Source organism: Melozone crissalis, unplaced genomic scaffold (assembly GCF_028551555.1).
Source record: "Melozone crissalis strain CALT ecotype California unplaced genomic scaffold, PUWL_Pcris_2 ptg000006l_1, whole genome shotgun sequence".
In the NCBI taxonomy this organism is placed as follows: Eukaryota; Metazoa; Chordata; class Aves; order Passeriformes; family Passerellidae; genus Melozone; species Melozone crissalis.
In genome coordinates, this window is record NW_026535784.1 from 56,755,528 (window position 1) to 56,776,216 (window position 20,689).

A 20,689-nucleotide genomic window follows, 5' to 3' on the forward strand; every position below is an offset into this window, starting at 1 on the left:
AAGGTGTCAGCAGGGTACTACACTGCTAAGAGATTCTGTCTATTGCTGAGGAGTGACCTGGAGTCTTCCACTTCTTACCTTTTGCACAGAGGCCCTAAATAAAGAGGTGGGAACGGCAATAAACTTAAAGAAGACACAAAAAGCCCAAAATTAAACAAAAACCTAGAGACATTTCCATGTAATTCACACCAAATAGAAGTCAAATATCATTAACTTTTGAACACTTCAAAACAAGCACTTGAGGACACTTCCTTCTTCATCAGAGTTAGGCAATAATTCATTTCTTACAGACTTCTGTGGAATCTGCTGTGAAAAATACTTCTTTTTAAAGCAGACAAATTTTATGACAGGCACAAGAAAATCTGTTAGATTACTTATGAATTAGTGTATTTCTACTTTGTAATGTATGATACTTTTGCTAGCATTTACACATTCTACCACTACTACAGGCAGCTGCCAAGCAGCAAGAGGTTTCTGGTGACTGAAATTTTATTGTTTAATATACAGCTGAACTTCAATGAAACAATGTTTCTTTACAATAAGCAGTTTATTTAAACTATGAGAATACCCAAGTTACTCACATCGTAAAAAACTTAATCCATCAAAAATTCTTATCTATATTAATAAATTTTATATTAAGCAAGAATTAATAAATATTTTAGGTGACAATATACACGTAGCAAGTATTCTATAAACAGGTTATACCACTCTGGTTTGGAACATGAGAACTATAAAAGTTTGAAAAAATCATCTGTATATGACCTGCAGATTTGATACCTGCATTCAAGAGTAAAACAAACCACATCAATTACCACTTGTATTCTATTTTAAAATATATCTTGAAAATAAATTACTGCAACCAATGCCTAAAGTGAACAGGTGACCACCCATGTAACAAGATCAACTAAAATAAATAATTTACAATAAAAATCGTCCCTAGCACAAAATCATCATACAAAAACAATTATTGCACTTAGTTCTGCACAGAAAATAATACCTTTTCTCATAGCAATGTGAACTGCTATAGATGCTACATCTATACTACCATCTTCTTTAAGCTGAAAACTGTAAACGGCTTCTTTTGTGCTAGAGCTACAAAAGTATTATAATGCATTTATTTAAAAAAATATTTAGAGTAAGTTTATCTCCAACTAATACTAATTTCTAAGAAACTTCAAATCTTAAGAATCTTCACCTAAAAATCAGTTGGTCAGCTTGTAATTTCCCTTTTATTTTGAATTTGAAATACCAGCTAACTCTTCACAGATAGCGTTTATCCTTAAAAAAGGGGAATTGAGGAACTTTGGGATGGTTAACGAGGCCAGAGAATTAAAACAGGAGGTTATAGAGCAATGAGCCCTCCTTTCCTCAGGAGCTAAGAATTTGCCAGGCCCACTGAGGTGGCACACCCAAAGTTACCGTCACTGTCTCTAGACCTGCAAACAGCAGCTGGAAATAACTCAGTCCTTGCGTACTCTTCTTTTGCGCACTGATTTCAGCGGGCGATCTCCCATGCCTTCATCAGCTTCCTTCTGGAAAAAAATACATTCAGCATTAACAGTTCAAACTTATTGTAATTATTGAAACTGGCACACTGTGCTACTCCTCTTCCTGAATTCCCCAGTCCTTTTATCACTAAATGCAGCACTTAAGTGATGGGACATTTCTTCCACACTACTAATGTCATGATTAATAAAGAGGGTAGAAGACTTTTCATGTCTATATTCAGAAAAGAGAGCTGTAAACTGATGTCAGAAATTTGGTTCTGCCTGTGCCTTTGCTGGTTTAAAAGCCGTAACTTTTAAATTTTACCAACTCCTTAAAGAGGACTGTTTGCTAATGCTATTTCTGCTTCTGAACTAAGATGCATTTAAAACGTTTTAACTGTTCCCTTTGGAGAGCTACAAATAGAGCTACTGTGCTTAAATCAGATGTGGTGTTCCCAGTTTGAAAGCGATGGGAAGTACGATGTCAGACAATTGCAGGGAGAAAGCAGGGAAAAATGCAAACTTACCTCATCTTCTGAATCAGATTTATTTGACCTATCACCTTCTTGACTTCCATCTGGAACTTCATTTTCTTCTTCATCGGGAACTCCATTTTCTTCTTCATCATCATAAATATCTTCACCACCTTCACCTTCTGTAGAAGAACTTAATTTTACTTCATAAACAGAACTACATTACTATGATACACTACATCTAGGCACACTAGTAAAGAAAATAAGCCAATTTCAGTCCTAGAATGAACTGCTTGTTTAGAATAACCCATAAAAACATCTCTGGGATGCAGAGTAGAATTCTCATGAATTAGCAGAAATTGATAACTGCCAGATTTAACAACCACTTTTACAAATCTTAAATCTGACAGAAAGGATATTCGTTGGCATTTTGCAACTTAACAGTCTGCCAGTGGCTTATTTAAAAACAGCAGGGAAGTAGTGCTCAATTCTGTCCTTGTCAGGTCACACCTATGTCTCATAAGCATTGCTTATATGTGAAAAAAATAGGGGAAAACCAAAAACAAATACCAAAAATCTGTACACACACCAAATTCTTACTGTTGCATCTGAGTTAAACTGAAACAAAAGTATCCAGACAAATTAAGAATGTAGTCAGATATCAGACATGACTCTCCTGATTCTTGGTAATGAAAATCTAGAAATACCTAATTTGTTAAAATATTTGAGACTTCTGTCTCAAATTGAGGAAGTCGAATCTTTGTACTGAAAAGTCCCAAGAACTCTGTCTGCAATATAGCTGTAAATTGAGCCAGAGCTTCACTAATTGGTATGAACTAAGAAGTCAGTTTTGCCATATGTCAGTATACCTGGTTCATGTGTACTATGTCTCTCTTTCTATTATCAAAAGGAGAAGTATGACCAAATAATGAAGATCATGTTTATGATATGCAGACAAAGATCTCAGTCCTAAAAATAAGCCCTTAATAGAAGAGCTTGGCAGAAATTCACAAAGCCTTTGGTCATATTCTAATAAAGAGACTGGAAATGATAAATTATGCAAATCCAGCTCCTCCCACAAGTACAAATTTCAACAGAAGTGAAAAAACCCTCCCAAAAAAGTACTTCAGATATCAGAAGCTATAGAACCCACCAGTGGAAAAATATACTATTTAAAATTATTATTTTAAATTTAACCATAATAGTAATTGAAGCATTATTTCATATAAAGAAATGTAGAACTTGACAAATAAGGTTCAGACTGCCCCTGAAATTCCATTCTGTGGCAACAATTTTTACTTCCTGCAATGTCTTTATACAGGTCAAAGAAAGCAAGGAGACAAAGCAGACAAACAGGCAATGCCACAAAAATTAACACAGAACAAAATAAAGCAGTAAAGCCCATGGACAATGGCCTTCAAGAAGTACTCTGCCAGCAACTCATTGTCACTGGTGTTAAAGAAATTGTCAAGTGTTTCTAAAATTTGCTGTTGTGCTGCACTTCCTTTTTCTTTTTTAAATGGTCCCAAGATACAATGTGGATTTTGAGTCACTCAGTATTCCACAGCTCAAAACCCCACTGCCTTCAACTCCAAAAAAATCAAAGGAGGAGGTAATGACTATGAAGGAACAAAATAATTAAAAATCGTAAAAACCATAAGGAGACAAAGGTACTAGTAGAAAATATTTATGACTATGGACACCATAGAGAAAAATCTCAGAGGAAACTTGCATCTGGACCTGATGGAAGCTGGCATCTGCCAGACTGAAGATCTACCATCAACAAGGAAGCAGAGGGAAGAAAACAGATAGGAGAGACCCACTTCTAAGTCCTGGCCCAAATTGCTTCCCTTTCCCAGTACCTGAAACAGAAGCCTCCCTTTCCATCTTCTCTGTGTTATCCTTTATAAGTTCTCTTTTTGTCTCCTCCATTTCTCTTCTCTCTGTAGCAAAAAGAATGAGGAAAAGGAGGCAAAGGACAATTTCTCTAATGCTTTCTGACACAAAGAGGCAAAAGAGCAATAGAAAAAAAGGGAAGATTTCAACTTGCAAATGTAAAAGGTGGCAGGAAGCTGAGGGAAGCTAAGCAATTCTTCTTAAAGCAAGAAACAATGGAGACATATGACAGCAAAGTGTAATCCTTCCCGCTGAAGCCTAGAATTTATTTGAAAACCCTGGATTAGTCATACAAAAGCATGCTAGGTTAGTTTTACTCTGTGTTCTCTTTAGTAACTAAAAGTAACAGTCTAAAATAGAACCTACCTTTGCACCACAATGAACAGCTATTCCAAGTACAATTTAAGAAAGCTGTAGGAGCTGAACAGTGTTCCTCTACAATTGCCCGGGCCTTATTTCTAACATTGAAACACACATTTTAGGGTATTATTTATTAAGTGATGTGTTGTAATTAAATCAAGTAACTGAATATTGGAACTGAGGAATGGCAGCCTTGCAACTGCAGCATATTATGTACAAACTATGATTTGCATCAAGACTGGGTAGAATAAAACAGAGTCTGTGATTCAGGAGCAAAGAACAGGCTGAGTAGAGTAAGATCAAAAGGAAAATTAGGAAGATACAGCACTGAAATCACACACCTACAATTTAGGCTAAAGTAAAGAGTGTATGGAGCATAACCAGAATAATGAAGTGCCTGGGTAAGGCTCTCCAAGGCAAATGGACTGAGTTTGGTGTGCAAGTATGTACTCAATTGTGTCAGTGATGGCATGGGAACTGCTGCTGCTGAGTGATGCCTTCTGCACAGACACAAGCCATCCACGCTCATGGAACATGGTGCAAAGACAGACAAACCCACCAATTTCAGTCAGTAACACAAAGTGATGGCAGCACCAAGACAAAGACCCACCACAACATGAATGTCTGCCATGTCTTCATTCGTGCTTGTCCCTTGTCACTTACTTTGTTCTCACCAAGGAAGACTGAAATAACAGGCAGAATCCTACAGAATTCTGAAGCTAAAATTTTTCTCATCAAAGTGAAGATAATGCATTGGAAGTCAGGAGTTTGATTTTTATTCTTTATATAGACACAGGGAAATGCTAACAGCACCTCGAAGCTACAGCTGAGTAGCAGCCAGTATCTTTGATACAGTAACATGGGATGGTTTTATTCTTGGATGCTGGAGTACAGCTCAACCTACTGAGTCATTCATTTCTCCCTGGGCAGCAGGACACACCTCTGCAGGTGTGCAATAGGTTGCTAAAAAGCAATATAAAGGAAGCTGCAGGCTTCAGAATTTCAAGCCTACTGTATTTTCAAGTATAACCCTCCCAGAGAGGTGTAAGCAGATTTATGTTAGAAGACTTCAAGCTATTCCAGACACATTTTAAAGAATAAAGTGACTTTAACTACTTCAGGTACTTATATCTGAATAATTAAAATCTGTTTAATATATGAAATATTTTGAAATATTTAGAAGGGACAACATGTGTCACAGTCTACAAACATAAAAAAAATTGTGTTGGAAGCATGTTTATTTCTTGAAAGTGCAGAAATGCTGAGTAGAGCCTTACTTTCTGCTTATATTTATCAGACCTATTAGCCACAGGATGCCACTCACTGGAAGTTACCAAAGACAAAAAAAGGCTCAAAGCAAGGCACATTTCACATAGTCTAAGAAAACAGGTTGTAATTATTGGCAATGCAATCCATGAACTGGTTCTATTCATGTCTTTAACCAAACTGCAAGCTGACACACTCTCACTCATCTTACCATCTTCATCAGTATCTTCATTTTCTTTTTCCTCCTCTAGTTCATCATCTTCAAAATCCTCTGTCACTTCTTTTAGTTTTCCCTTTGTAATTTGCTTAGATACATCAGGCTTCTTGAAGTCAATATATTCATCTGATTTCTACAACAAATGAAAAATCTATTTATATTTCAACTCCAGTTAAGAATTAAACAGGCACTGTAAGCTAAGTAATACCAATGGCATATTAAAAGGGCACATTGTTGCACAGATGCTCAAGAGTTTCCAAATAAAGTACTAAGAAGAAAACCAAATAAAAACATAGTAAATTTCACTAACCTTTCCTGGCCAGCAGAACAACACAGATAGACCAACAGGGAGAGCTAAAGTCAAGATGTAAAGAACCCAGAGCCATGGGTGTTCTTCTGCAGCAGTCACCAACTGACTAAACATACCAGGCTGTGTTAAAAAAAAAATAAAATTAAAAGAATTGTATTTATATCCCTCTCTACACTTAAATACGTTTATGAAGTGTACTGTATACATTTATATTGTCCAAAACCCTTCTTTACCTTTGCTTTTTAATGACTACAGCAATAATGCATTTCAGTACTGGTAAAGCAACAAATTTACCAATTGCAAATAAGCGGCGTGTGTTGAGTAAGGAGGAACAGATGTAGAACTCCAAACACACCAGACCAGCCACAACTCAGCTTTGTAAAGCAATACCTGCACACTGTACCAACTCAGCTGAAAGCTCCCAAAGCATCAAGAGCCTGAGGGCAGCAGTTCCTGAGGAGCAATGCTGGCTCCACTTGTACCATCACCTTCTCTCCTTTGACAGCCAATTATTCAGGGAGTAAACTGTCCTCCCAGTACAGCTCTGACTTAGAGAGTAGAGACTCTCAGGCAAGTGCCTGGTGCATCTCTGTAAGAGGTACATCAGCACTAAGGAAGTTTGAGAGGCACAGTGGAACAAGGGCACTCAAAGAAATTTTTTTTGCCATTGTGTGTACAGGTACGGATCCAGGCTCACACATAAACTAAGAGGAAGTCAATTTCTTACTAGGTGTTTAAGTAAAATGCAGTACCCTTTTAACCTCAAGAAAATATTCATTTGGGAAAGGTAAAAAGCCAAACTACAAGACAGAAAAGCTATCAGTTACTCAGCAAAATAATTGATTGCAGACAAATTAATGTTAGCATGGACAGAAAATTCTTCCAACAGCACAGCTTCCTTACTACTTTCTATTATCAAGAACATAGCAAAGTTTATACCTCATTAGCACTTGCTACCAATTTCTTCAAGCCCCAGCTATCTGCTGCCCAGCGATCTGCCACTTCTTTCTCTGAACAGATGATGAAGTTATCAAAGTAGATATCAGATGTCATAGACCAGAGTTCTAGACCAATAGCACTGACAGCAGTCATTTTGAATGGGTGAAGATCTTCAAAGTAGTCTGGGTTTGGTATTTTCCGAGGGCTCCAGATTCCCTGTTAATGGAAACAAACACAATCACATTACCTACAGCTCACCAAAAGAACAGCTTCTGAAAGGGACTTCAAAATAATAACAACTTTTCTTTAAAAAGACAAGCAGTAGAGTTTAATCTATCTAAAACAGAACTGGAAATAGCCTGTAGGATTTTGGCAAATGGGTCTCGATTTTCATGTTTTAGGGCAGACCTCCTAAGCAATTATTTTCTTTTTTACTGTAGAGATTACAGTAATAACTGTCTCTTACCAGAAGTGTTAGAGAAAATTTTAGCAAAGGAAAATTCAGCCTTATGGTACCTGTGCAAATTAGAGCCAAATTCTGTTTGCAAACCTGCTTAGGATCTTACCCTCTGAGACATCAATTTCAAGTACTCCCATAACTAATACAAAGTAACTCTCTCTAATATCCAGCTGATTACCTCTTATATTTGGAGGGGAGGACAGGACTTTAATTATCCAAAATTGAAGCTTCCTCTAAAATTGAACTACTAAGGCATTTTGCTTGCTGAAAGGCTTCATTTGTTAATATTAAAAAAAGAGACTAATTCAACAAACTGACATTTAAAAGCCTAATGTAATTCAGAATACAATTCTGAAGACCATACTAAATAAATGGTACCAATGAAAATTGTACAAATGGCAACTTTAAACAGCTAAATTGTTTTAATACAAGAAGCATTACTGTTTGCCAGTATACTTCAAGGAAAAAAAAAAGGCAAATTAAAAGCAAAAAATTCTCAAATTAGTGAGGGTTTTCAGACTCATTGTAAAATATAAATACACTGCAGAAAAGCCTAAGTAAATATACTGCTTTGACTTGCTTGCTCTGCTGCCTGTATCTTTTAGCCATGCCCAACAATTTGACTATTACCTGATAGTTAGGATTATCTATCATAGGTGCTCTCCATTTTCCTTTGTACTTTGGGTTGTTCTTCATGGGACGCACCCACTCTCCACAGCCAGGTGCAGTCTCACATTTTGCATTAGGGATCTGGGGGGCTTCCCACTCCCCATCCATTTCTTCATCCCTAGAGAGAAAAAATGACCAACAACTGCTTCAAGATCAGCCAGGTGTCAAATACTGGCAGTCTGAAGTTAGGGTCTATGTGTATTGTTGCAACAACCCCAGAACTCTGACCAGCTCAAACAACTTTACCCAACAGCATAAACACTTTTTTAAAGGAGTGCTACACCTTTTTACTTAAAGGCCATACATGTTCATATATACCACAGCATGACTGACTTCAATTGCATTCCTGCCTCTAAGCATCCTCTGCCCAGGATGCTTAGAGATCCCTTTGAGACTTACATTATGATTTCAAGTTATCAACTTAAACTGTAGCAAATTCTTTCAAAGGGGACCTTCATATTCTGTTTTTACTTATGTATCTTCAGAAAACAAAGGCAATGACAAGTTCATGTTTTTATAGAAGCAGTCCCCACACCAACAAATATTTGGCCATACCTTACGCATTCCACAGTACTACCTCAAAAGACAATGAAATCTGGACTCACTTCCACAACTAATAATCTGCCACAGAGAACAGTCTTATCTGCAAAACACATTAGCAATCTACACTTACCAGTCCTTTGGTTTCTTTGCATTAGGGTCTGGAACATACTGTGGTTCATCATCAAGCCACCCCTCAGGCTTAACAGCATCAGGATCTTCTATTTTTGCAGGTTCATCTTCATCCCTTCAATTACAGACTTTTGTTAGAAAATACAGCAGCCTGACTTTGCACCAGTGCTCTGTTCAGAGGACTACAACTGGCATGAAAGAGATGATTTCCAAAAACACGACAGAATTAGACTTGCTGATCATGAGCATTAGCCATATAATTATCTGCTTATAAATATCTGGATTATATTTACATTGTTCTATAACAAATCAGCACATAATGATTTTATTTGTTTCCTTATGCCCACCTCAAATACATTTTCAAACTTCAGTGCTTTTAGTGAAACGTATTCCAACTGTCATTAGCAAACCCCAAAATAAAACCAGTCAAATCTTTCAAGTAAACAACCTGTATGTAAAAGACATTGTAAAATTTAGAATGTTCTCCTTACCAGTCATCGGGTTTGACAGCATTTGGATCAGGTATTTTTGGTCTCTCATCCCAATCATCAGGCTTCTTATCATTAGGATCCTCTATTTCTTTGGAAGGATTTACTGGAGGAATCATATTCTCAAGAAGACTTCCTTTACTGACAACTGTTTGGTCGATTAATATTTCAAATGTATCATCTGGTTTTAGCACTAAATTGAAGAAATTTATATTGAAGAAATAAGGTAGCCATTCAATTTTACAAATATATTTAACAAAACTATAGAATAAGCACAGACTTAGTCAAATAAGAGCAAACAGGATCCTCACTAGCAGAGGAGACAGACTCCTCACTCAGGCACTGGATCTGGACACAAAACATTGCCCTTGAGGGGATGTATGACCAGCATCAGGCCCACAAAGATTAAATTTGAAGAAAATTCAATTGCTGAAACACGTCCAAACATATTCTAAGAGATTTTTCAAAAACCTACCAACTTGGGCAAAATTCTGTGGTTTTCTTCAAAAGCACAGACAGTGAAAAAAGAGTCTCTGTCCCAAAAGGCATCTCTGCTACTAAATTATAATCTCACACTCGAAAGCATGGGAACACAAGAACTGTACCAGTACCATAGCAGAAGGATAAAACAGCACTTTCTATCAGGTTCTAACCTCTCTAAGCCATTTTCCTCAAATGCCACACTGCAAGAGCTCACACATTTGAAGAGAATTCCCTGGATGTTAGCAAGTGTGAGTAACTGAGAAGCCAAGGTAAGAACTGAGCACTGCCAGACTTGGTACCCACATGCATCCAGATCTATTTCTAATAAGCACTTATAAGTGTGCTCACTGGTCTAACAGCAGATTCAACTGGCCATTTAACAGAATGAAGATTACTAAGTAATTATTATTCTACTTTTATGACAGTTTTCTAAACACAGGTTAAGAAAACCACAGTAACAGTCTTGTAACAGTTTGATAATATCTAATGATGGCCTTCCACCCTGAAATTTTCAACAGCATTAAAATATCCATAAATGCAAAAATGAAAACCCCGTATCACCTTTAGATAAAACACAAAGAACTAATCTTTAAACTCCTGTTATCAGTCACATAAATGCATTGGAATCACACAGCTCTATGAAGTCTGTTTGACCAAGTATAACAGAATAAATGCAATTCAAGTTTAAGTACCTTGATTCATAATTTCTAACAAACAATCCAAATACAGGAATGCATGCATTCCTTTATTATGAGATTCTTCAAGAAAATAAGACTATCTAAAAGTGTAAGTTTGCTGTGGCATACTACAGCAATCCATCTTAGAAACCACTGAATTATTTTCCTATGGCACAGCACTTGAACATGCCTTCTGTTATTACTCCTCAGTGGAAGCTCCTAAGTACAGTCAATTTGGCTGGGGTTGCAGCATGCCATAGGTTAGCCCATTGACTGCTGTTCTTCCTCAGAAGTTAGAAAAAGGGAAAAAACCTAACTTTTATTTCTCTGTACAGCTCACTGGTACAAGAGCTGTCACATGAATTACAACCAGCCCACACTTACTCACTGCAGAGTCTGTGCTGACCTGTGTGTGCACACTGCTTCAGGTGCAGGGCTTGTGAGAACTCCTAACATGGGGAAAAGAGTGATGTGTGGCAAGCTACAGATTGAACTGAACTCCCCTGAACTCTGACACCTTCCCAGAATATTGGGCACTTGTACATTCTACTATATTATCCCAGTAAATATAATAATTGCTGAAAGCATTTATCAGTAAAGGCTAGTCAGGGCTGGTAAGTTTGTCCTGTAACTGGATATTAAGCAGTAGCATCTGAAAGCTACTTTATGTCCTGCAGTTAAGCCCTGTCATTAAACCATTTAACCCAAATCATTAAACAACCAGCACTCAGAATTAACAAGCTATTATAAACAAAGACTCAATTACAAAGCTTCAGCAGACAAAACCACATTTTTAATCTCTCCTTTCCAACATAAGAATTGGAATTCCATTTTTAAGAATTGAACAATACCAAGAGTATACAGATGTGTCTTCTTGTCCAGATAGAATTTTTTTAGGTCTACATCAGGACGTTCAGCATGTTTTTCATCATATTCTCCAGTTTTAGGATTCTTATGTCTGAAGATAAAGTGTAGTTTGTAATCCTCTCCACATTTATCTGGTCCAAACATAATTGTGTAAGGTGTTTTGTCAAAAAAGTATTCCTGTAGAAGCAAGAAAGCTGAGCATGTGATACACTGGACACTTTATTATGTCATTTTTGGTACTTCTTTGTCTTGGTGCAGAGCATAGTTACCTATCTGTAAAAGGTAAATGAAAAGTGGTAGGGTAAATCATGAAAGGAATTCAAGCCCTCTGGAGTTCTCTGTTTCCAGGGAATGCACTAACTCTCAGCCTCTTCAAGGAAGATGAATACATTTATATATTTACACTTTATCCTTAAGTAGGAATACCTGTTACAAATCAAAGCACCCAAGTATCTCTTTCCCTCTACAAACACTACACTAAAAGATGGAAGGGAACTAGTTACTGTTCTTCATAACAATTTTCTTTTCCAATAAAGATAACTCCAGGATATTAATACCCGGTGTTTTATAGCTACCTTTTTCTCTCCACATTAAGTAACAGCAACAAACAACCCTGAAAATATCAGATATAGTTATTCTCCTTCAGAGTATGCTGCAATACACAGTTATGTCACAGTATCTTTAAACTATCTACGTTCTCTGTATTTGGAATACACAGTAATATGCATGTGCTGATCAGTAAAATTGTTTCACAAGTTATGAGTTAAGATCCTCTGGCTTCTATTATTTCTGAAAGTCATACTAAATGTACACAAAAGTCCTCTGTCCTGCATATCAGACACCAGCCATGCAGAGCCAAGCTGTCCCTCAAATGAACAACTGATAGCAAATATTAAACAAGAGGACATACCAGATTCAAGTCATTGCTACTGGAGAGAAGTTTAATATATGCACCACCACAGTCAATGCCTTTTTGAAAATTCACTTCATATCTGAGCAAAGAGAAAGTGAGAAAAACATTCTGAGTAGCAGAAAAATATCAATTAACTGCTAATCTGCAGTTCTAATTATGAATATATTCAAACTGCACATTAGTACCTACTGTCAAAACACTTCTATGCTAGCAAAATGCTTTAAATTACTAATAAACATAAAAAAAGAGAAGGAATACTTACTGAACAATCAAAGGTTTATCATCAAAAACGAATGTTTTTGTCAGCATTGCTGATATTGCATGATACTTTGCCACTGATTTTAACACTAATCCTTTGTCTCCAGGCATTGCATTTTCCTTCAGCTCTTCTACTTCCCATCTTCCTAAAACATACATGCACAAAGTCTTTGAAAAAATGCAGTGTGAACACAGAAATCAGCCTTGCTGAAAGTAAAGGGTTAGAAACAAATAAAGCCTAGCTGCCAAAATAGGGCAGAAATGTTGGCATCTGATGTCAAAGATGTTTTTTCTTTTTGTTCTCAAATTTAAGTAAACTTTATTCCTGTAGATCTGTATCTTTAGGTTGTGGTATCCTACAATGGCCAGAGGAACAAAGTATTTCTCCAGATTTTAAATTTACTTCTACCATCATCACACAAAAAACATGAGTCACAGAGCACTGTGTAAAGCTAAAGACCTGCATCATTACTTTTTTCTGCTTACATAAAATTAAAATCTCTTGAGTCAATTCTAATCACAGGGTAGATGAAGTTCCCTCCTCCTCCCCAAAGTCTTTCCAGGAATTACCAGGTTTGGTCCAAAACAAGCTTACAGCTTTGAAAATAGAAGATTTTATATTTATACATTCTCCAAGTTTGGGATAAATGCACACATGCCCAATATCCAAAGAACAAGATTTCTTCTAAAAGGGCAGTTACATTTTCTCAGAGACTAACAGGACAAGATCCACGGGGGTTTTTTCCAGGAAAGAATACAGCACAACAATCCACTGTAATTTTGAAGAATGCTTAAGCAGCCAATTCTAGACTAGGAAATCACACGTGCAAACTGCAATGATTAAACCATCAGTACACTGTTTCCATTACTGCTCTCCAAATTTAGTTTTGGCTACTCTAAGACTAAATTGTACAAGAACCACTGAAGAGCCCTACATTCAAGCACAGGCAATCTGGAAAAGTATTTAAAAAAATATGCTGTTTTAATTTTCAGAGGCTATACCAAGAGACCAATCCGTGGATCAGCAGCAGGACAGATGGAGCAAAATGGAACACAGTGCTTCAGAAAACTATTTAACAACTGAAATTGAAGTGATAAATCTCTCTCACAGGGTTTCAGAGAAGACGGTTCTAAAGAAACTATACTCATAAACAAACAGGATTAAATATTCAGTTTCCCAATGTTATTCTGGTATCATCCATGGCAATACATTGTTGGAATGACAAAAAAAGTTATCTTCACACTAAATAACCCACTGAGCAACATTTCACAGTTTCAGGATAACAGTCATTATACAAACTAACATTTTTGACTTTTGCCATCTAGACATTCAAAGACAAGCTCTGTGCTATTTCTCAAAGAAATATTTATTTCAAGCAAAAAAGAAACAGAACATCATAAACTACACAGTGGAGGCAAACAATAAATTTGCTTACCATCATATTTAGCAACATTATCATCCACGTCTTCTTTCAGAGTTACAGACAACACCCACCTAAAAAAATTGTACTGGTCATTGATCTATCTAGGCAAAGCTGTATTATTTAACAAACAAAGGAAAAATAGCTTTTGTTTCTAGGCTGTGAACCTGTAATACTGATTTTGAGTCAGCATCGTGGAACTGCATGTAGCTCTAAGAACATGCAAAGAAAAATTAAAGGAGAGTAGTCTAATACAGCATTTCAAAATACTTCCTAAAAATGTAAATGAATAGACAATTAAAAGTCTAAAGTAATTAAATTCCTGAATTATTTAATTCTGAATAAACTTCAGTTTTATATACAAGTTCAGAATGTAATATGCATTTAACGTAAAAAATCACTGAAAACAGCAAGTTTCAAGTATAATACCTTCAACAGAGGAAATAATACCTCTCAATAGAAAAGAAAAAGAACTCAGCCAAATGAATCTTAACTTTATCTGACAGTAGCAGTACACACACAGAGCAGAGGACAAGAGGGTCAAGTGCAAGATTCCAAGGGTACTGCACACAGGAGATCCAGCAGGGCAAACACAGCCTGATCTCCATTCTGTGAGCAAGGCAGACTTGGCCATCTCATTCAGGGTATTATCACAAGATAGGCACAGTCTCCTCACAAAGTGCTCCTCTGGAAAGGGAAAAAAGGAAAGGCCAGTCCCCCCTCATCTGGACACACAGCAGTTCTGTCTGGAGCCATGCACAGGAATATCTACAGCCAACAGCACTGCTCAACTCTTTATTGTATCAGCCACAAGAATACAGTCTAATAATTCATTCTGGAAAGAACTGTCTGCATTCTTTCTGAACTCTCCTCTGCATGGAGTGATCCAGGGATGAATACTTTCTCTTTTCTGCTTGAACTGCAGTCACATTTGTTCACTGTTAACAAAGATGCTGGAAAAGCTTCACAGTATAAATAGCACACTAGATCCTCAGCCTACCAGGAGAGAGACCAGTGAGGAATAAAACATCTCTACAAGTCATGTGAAAAAATTTTCAAGGCCCATTCTCAGAAAAGCTACTCTATTCTTACCTAGTCCATTTATATATAATTCTTTTCCACACTTCAGGGAAGAAAGGCAGCATGCTGCTTACTTTCTCATAAATCCTTCTTTCATACTCCTTAGTCTTACGTAAATTATGCAAAGCTAGACCAAAAAATCCCAAGCATTGTAGCTAAAACTTTGAACATTAGATTTAGTAGGAAGACAAATTAATCTTTGAACAGTTCTCAAAAAACCTAGAAATTTGGATGAATGATATCATTCAAGTACCCCAGTTAAATCTTTCCATCTGTTAGTCAAGGATTTCAGTGGTTTATTTGGTTTTTTTAACAACCATTATCACCTCTTCTATCTAATATTTTTTTCTGTCATCACAGGTGCTGCTTTTGCAGTTAACATTTAGAACTGACACATACCTAAGATCATGTGGAAAGAAAGTGTTTGCTACTGAAGTGCAATGGCACTTCACCCCCGCAGCTAGTTAAACCCAACTGGCTCAATCTTTAGATTATTTTTCTCAATGTCCACAAATCCAGAGTTTATTAAAAGCCTCCTTAAAACACACACAGGAGAGTAATATATCTGAAATGTTAAGTGTCCAGCTTAACATTATGATGTATTTGGAGCAAGCCTTAATAGTCTTCCCAATTCTAATCCCCATAAAAATATTTAAAAGACAGTAGCAGAAAAATGAATACAAAATAAGTGCTGCCACTGTAAGTGAAAACTGCTGAAAGTAGAAGTTCATAATTTTAAGACATAAACTTACCCCAACATTCCTTCATCAAAGGTTTCTGTAAAATACACTTCCCCAGTTGGCTTTGGAGTCTGGTACACAACCTAAGAGACATGTACAGATACACATCCCAACATAAATTACAATTGAAATACACTCTCCTATCTCCAGAAGTAATCCACCCAGGCAGAACAACAGATTCTCTTCATTAGAAATACCTAGCAGCATAAAACCACTTCTCTCCCTCCACATTTCAATTCTTTGTGTGCATCCCTCCAACTGTGAGCAGTTTCATATCTCTGAACTTTAAAAGTTGCTTCCTCTGTTCAAAGCTCATAACTAAAGCTGTGTTACATTTTCTGTGAAACAAAACCCCAAAAATTTTTCTGAACCTGCACCAAATCTGCTTCCTCCCTGTTTCTCTCTTTGTATGTTTTTCATTCTTCTGTTTTCCCATCTATTGCCTACATCTCTTTTGAAGAATAGCATACAGATTTTCTGGTAATAAAGACAGTGTCAAAAGGCAGCTGTGACTGATGAAGTCAAGAAACTGGTCTAAAGTCAAAGTCTCAGTGAGACCAAGGTGCTTTCCATTTACTTCTTTACAAGTGTCATGTTAGGACTTGCAACAAAAGGTTCTGTTTCTAGATTGAGGAAAAACCTTTTTCATGACTACTGACCACAGGCAGGAGATTTTACACTTGGGCATAAGAGAGTCATTCTTTCAGTTTGCCCTGAATGTCACATATAGCAAGTGAAAAGCTCAGACTGCCACATCTGAGACCCACTCAGCTGTCAAATGCAGATTAACTTGCTCTAGTTATAACTATGCATCTTGTATTTAACCAGCTTGAACTAGAGAATTTTGTAATCTTACCTCTAGAGAAGATTTATCTCTGTCAATATCAGCTTCTTGGGACTGCTTGTCAAAATTCTCCACTTCAACATCTGCATCCAGATTTTCTTCACTTTCCATTCCTGCAGTCACCGAGCTAATTATCAGGACACCCAAGCACAGCCAGTCCCACTGGAAGTGCATCTTGCTTATCTGCAGAATTGAAAGTTTTACATTTTAAATATAATTTCAACTATATTATTAGTATTATTTCAATTTTACCCCAGACTTTATCTAAAAGAGGGAAAAACCCCATTAAAATAATGAGAAATAACTATGAAAAAGTGTTGTCACTGTAATATTGTCATAATTTGCTTTTTAAAAGTTTTTTTAATTACTGAGCCCCGACTCAGACTCTCTTTCCCCTCCTGTTTTCCCTATGGAAGTGCTCATAGCCTGTTACTTTACCTTGCCAAATCTAGCAAGAATCTGACTGCAATATGTATGCTTTTAAAGAACTAAGCAAGACTGCTTTTGTTTTTCTCATTCATAAACAATCTGAACAAGTGATTAAATTGAATCAGTCTCTATAATGCAGCAATAACTAACATCCCTTTCACAGCAAGCTTAAATAAAGGCTGGTGTTTATTTTGCTATTTTAAGACATTGTCAAGCCTTGCATTAGTTGCAGCCACTAGTGGTTATATTAAAAGCTCAGGTGCTGACTACCTTTGCACCTGAGAGAGCAGCCACCCTCTCAGGTACATCATCACTCCCTAGAGACTGAATTGTTTATCACTACAATTCTGAATGTCCCAGCAATTATAGATACTATCTTATACTCACTGAATGTCCCAGCAATTACAGATACTATCTTATACTCAAAGTGTGAGTCTCTTTCTTTCTTTCTTCCTGGCTTTATCAAATGTGGGAAGCAATTCAAACACTGTAACTGCACCAATAATTACTTCATCATTCATTTTTTAACACCTCCAAGTTTTATCAAGCAACACATATAGAGATCAAACAGTATCAGGGCTTTATTTCTGTTATGATCTATTAATTTAACATTAACTGCACTGATTATATCTAGAGCCAGGACATACACAAACCACACGATTACCATAAAGGACTGTTTCACACACCAGTACCATGGCAATACTAGGAAATAATCAAAAGCTCTTTTTTTTGGACTAACACCTATTTTCCACAAAACTACATTAAACATATTACCATTCTTTTTTTCCTCCCCCACTACTATCCACCATTCCTGCTGTTCTTTGTGGGACTTTACAACCTTGCTTGAAGATGGTGAGTCTATGGTTCCTCAGGTGATACATTTCAATAGTTATCTGCAAATTTTACTAGTGTTTTGCATTTGAATTTTTTTTTATCTTTAGGTTAAAACTAGAGATATTGTTAGTTCATAGACCTCCTTAGCAGTTCTAGAACTGAAAATAATCTCGCCTTGAAGATCTGAAGTAACTGAGTTTATCAGAGGTGAACATTTAATCTTACAGTGTATTTTGGAACACCTCTGTCTGAGGAGTATCAGTTTTACCAACCCCCTTTTCTTGTTCCCTACCCATCACATTAGGACAAGCACTCCAAGAATTCCACATCAATACCTTCTGGACTGCTTAGCTACTAGCTAAGGTGTCCAATATTAACCAAGCACCAGCCTTGCATTTTCAGCACACAACTTGCTTACCTCACCTTTGCTAGCTCGTCATGCACGTGATCTCTGCTTCTCCTAAAGCAGCATGAGGGGTACAGCTTTCTCTTCCAGTACATCCAGGTGTGTGTGTGTATGATCCAAAATGCTTTCCACTTACACAGCTGTAACTTTACTGTAATTAGCCCCATTCACTTCTGCTCCGTACACGGACTAACACGGGCATCCAAGAGGACACACCAGTTCTCACCTTTCCAAACAGATCCCTTCCAAAATTTCTGATGCTTTCACTTGGTTCCCACTGAATCTTATCATTACTCCCTGATCCTACCTAGGACTTCCCTAATTTCCTTCAGCTTTCAATTGGATCTCTTACCTCTTCCTTCAAGAAGAGAAGGTGCATTTTAACCTTTGACCTTTTGATATACTTTTAAAATAATTCCAGAAATGCTGAAATACGTTATCAAGACCAATCACAGCTATCACTCAACTGCCAGCCAAACATGGTTTTAACAGCCCACGACATCTTTCACTTTTGTGAACTCTGCCACACTAAAGTCTTAGCATATAAAATAAATCTTTCACCTAAGCCAATGAGATTCTGGTCTCAAAACAGAACTTCACACTACACATTTAATTATCTTTAAAACCTACTGAATTTTCCTAATTAACACATGAAGACTATGAGAAACTTTTCTTACTCCATTTTCAAGGTGGCAATGCAAATAAGCCAAAAGGATTCTCGCTGTTATCAAAACAAAGCAAATTGGAAGAGCCTGTGGCTCTCACAAAACACCAAACATCTTTACTAGCAGTCTTGTCAATGTATTTAAGTTCAGACTTTAATTTTAACATATATTTTGTATAACTTGTCACTTTTTGCCATGGGTAACCACAGCACAGCTACACATTAGCATAAGCCAGCAGTACTACGGCAAAGCATGCTCTAGGGACCAGCAACAGTGCTGCAACATCAGCACAATATTGCACCTAAAGCAACAAGCTGCTTTTCCTGAGATACAGACCAGTATTTGTAAAAGACAAAGGCACAAGCTGTAAACATGGTCTGACTGGGTATCAGCATGTTTATTCCCACGAGGACAGGTGAGCACTGATACAGGCTGCCCAGTCCCTGCCCCTGGGGTTTTCCAAGACAGTCCAGAAAAAATCTCCAAGCAAGCTGGACCAGCCTCAGGGCTGCTGCTGTAGTGAGCAGCAGGTCAGGAGAGACCTCCTGGTGCCCCTTCCCAGCTGAATGATCTGATTTGGGTTGTGTCCACCTTTGCACCTCTGTACCATGGTGTTTAGTACACTGTGTACATGCCATTAGTCAGTGACATCATTATTCCATCTGCTGCAGAACTAAGTAAGGGGTCAGGATCTTCCAGATTACTAACTTTTTTCTGGACTTGGAAAACGGTCATGCCTGTTCCATGTAACTCTGGGAGTTCTGGATTCTCAAGCAGAAAGGGAATAAGACAGCTGTTCTCACTGTGAAGTCCAAAGCTCCTGCATCCAGTATCAACACATGGGCTTTTCATAGGGCAAATATCAATTCCATCCAGGGCCATGAAAAGTGGAGGATTTTTTCACACACCCCTTCTTCCACCCGTACCCACGGGCTGCTTTATTCCTCCCTCATTCTCCTACATTGGCATAAACCTGACATAAGCTGTAACTGCTCCGTGAAACACACGCAAGAACACTCACACAACTTTACGTTTCTCCTTTATTGGGTGTGAAACTGTCCCCCGCTCCCTTTAGCTGTGATGCTGAGCACCTGCGCGGGCACGGATGCCCAATGTGGGGTTCAGCGGCGCTCCAGCCGCAGTGCCGCACTCCCGCAGGCGCTCCAGGCATTGCGCTGCCACAGCGAGCTCCACCAAACCCTTCAGGCCGACCTTATTTCCCGGTTTGAAAACACATACCCTACGGCCACCCGGTGTGCCGTCAGCACCAACACGAGCTGGCTTTCTGGGACACCGCCAAGGGAGAACCAAGGCCGCGATGCCGCTGCTCCCGCCCACTTCGGTACGGGCCGAGCTCCCGGAGCCTCCCGTGGGCCGCCTCCGGGGACCGAGGGGAGCAGCCACTCTCACCCCCCGTACCCGCGCCCGGGCCCCACACGCACCTGCCGCCGCCACCGGCCGCCCTTTTCCCGGCCTGGTTACCAAGCACCGCCACGCCGCTGCTCCCACGGCGGCCCGTTACCGGCGGTGGTCCCGGCGCTGCACGGCCCGCGGCGGGCGGTTACCGGTGGTCACCGGCGGCGGTTCCGGCCCGCGGTTACCGGTAGTGGTCTCGGCGCTGCCCGGCCCGCGGCGGGCAGTTACCGGCGGTTACCGGCGGCGGTCCCGACGCTATCCGGCCCGCGGTTACCGGCGGCGGGAGCCGGAGCCGGGCCCGACCGCTGGTCCCGGCGCATCCCCGGCCGCGCACGCGCACGACGCGCACGGCACCCCTGCCGCTCGCGGGGCTGCGGGAGCAGGTGCCGCAGCGCGTGCCGCGCCCCGCCGGACAATCA

The 20,689-nt window shown here is 38.6% G+C and overlaps 1 protein-coding gene across 2 annotated transcripts; it reads right to left on the reverse strand.

Annotated features, from left to right (window-relative positions):
- Positions 1-528: 528 nt before the first annotated feature.
- Positions 529-20,447, reverse strand: CLGN (calmegin). Of its 2 annotated transcripts, XM_054295874.1 has the most exons (16): positions 20,297-20,447; positions 16,533-16,703; positions 15,689-15,759; positions 13,872-13,930; positions 12,440-12,581; positions 12,175-12,256; positions 11,249-11,441; positions 9,241-9,430; positions 8,751-8,864; positions 8,039-8,195; positions 6,949-7,164; positions 6,010-6,129; positions 5,694-5,832; positions 3,823-3,903; positions 2,015-2,142; positions 529-1,532 (listed from the first exon to the last, which is right to left on the reverse strand). In XM_054295874.1, exons 2-16 carry the CDS (start codon positions 16,692-16,694, stop codon positions 1,461-1,463), a joined length of 1,926 nt encoding a protein of 641 aa, XP_054151849.1. In that variant the 5' UTR covers positions 16,695-16,703; positions 20,297-20,447; the 3' UTR covers positions 529-1,460. The 2 variants fall into 2 exon arrangements, with proteins under 2 accessions (XP_054151849.1, XP_054151851.1); XM_054295876.1 differs by lacking the exon at positions 3,823-3,903.
- Between the last annotated feature and the right edge of the window lie 242 nt (positions 20,448-20,689).

What these genes read in the sequence shown, in the direction of transcription:
- CLGN (XM_054295874.1), bottom strand. Translation starts at nt 16,694, where the DNA reads ATGCACTTCCAGTGGGACTGGCTGTGCTTGGGTGTCCTGATAATTAGC. An exon ending in TGGTAGCAAGTGCTAATGAG is followed by an intron (nt 6,130 to 6,948) that starts GTATAAACTTTG and finishes TTTTTAACACAG; the next exon opens with CCTGGTATGTTTAGTCAGTT. An exon ending in AATCTGATTCAGAAGATGAG is followed by an intron (nt 1,533 to 2,014) that starts GTAAGTTTGCAT and finishes ATTTTTTTCCAG; the next exon opens with AAGGAAGCTGATGAAGGCAT.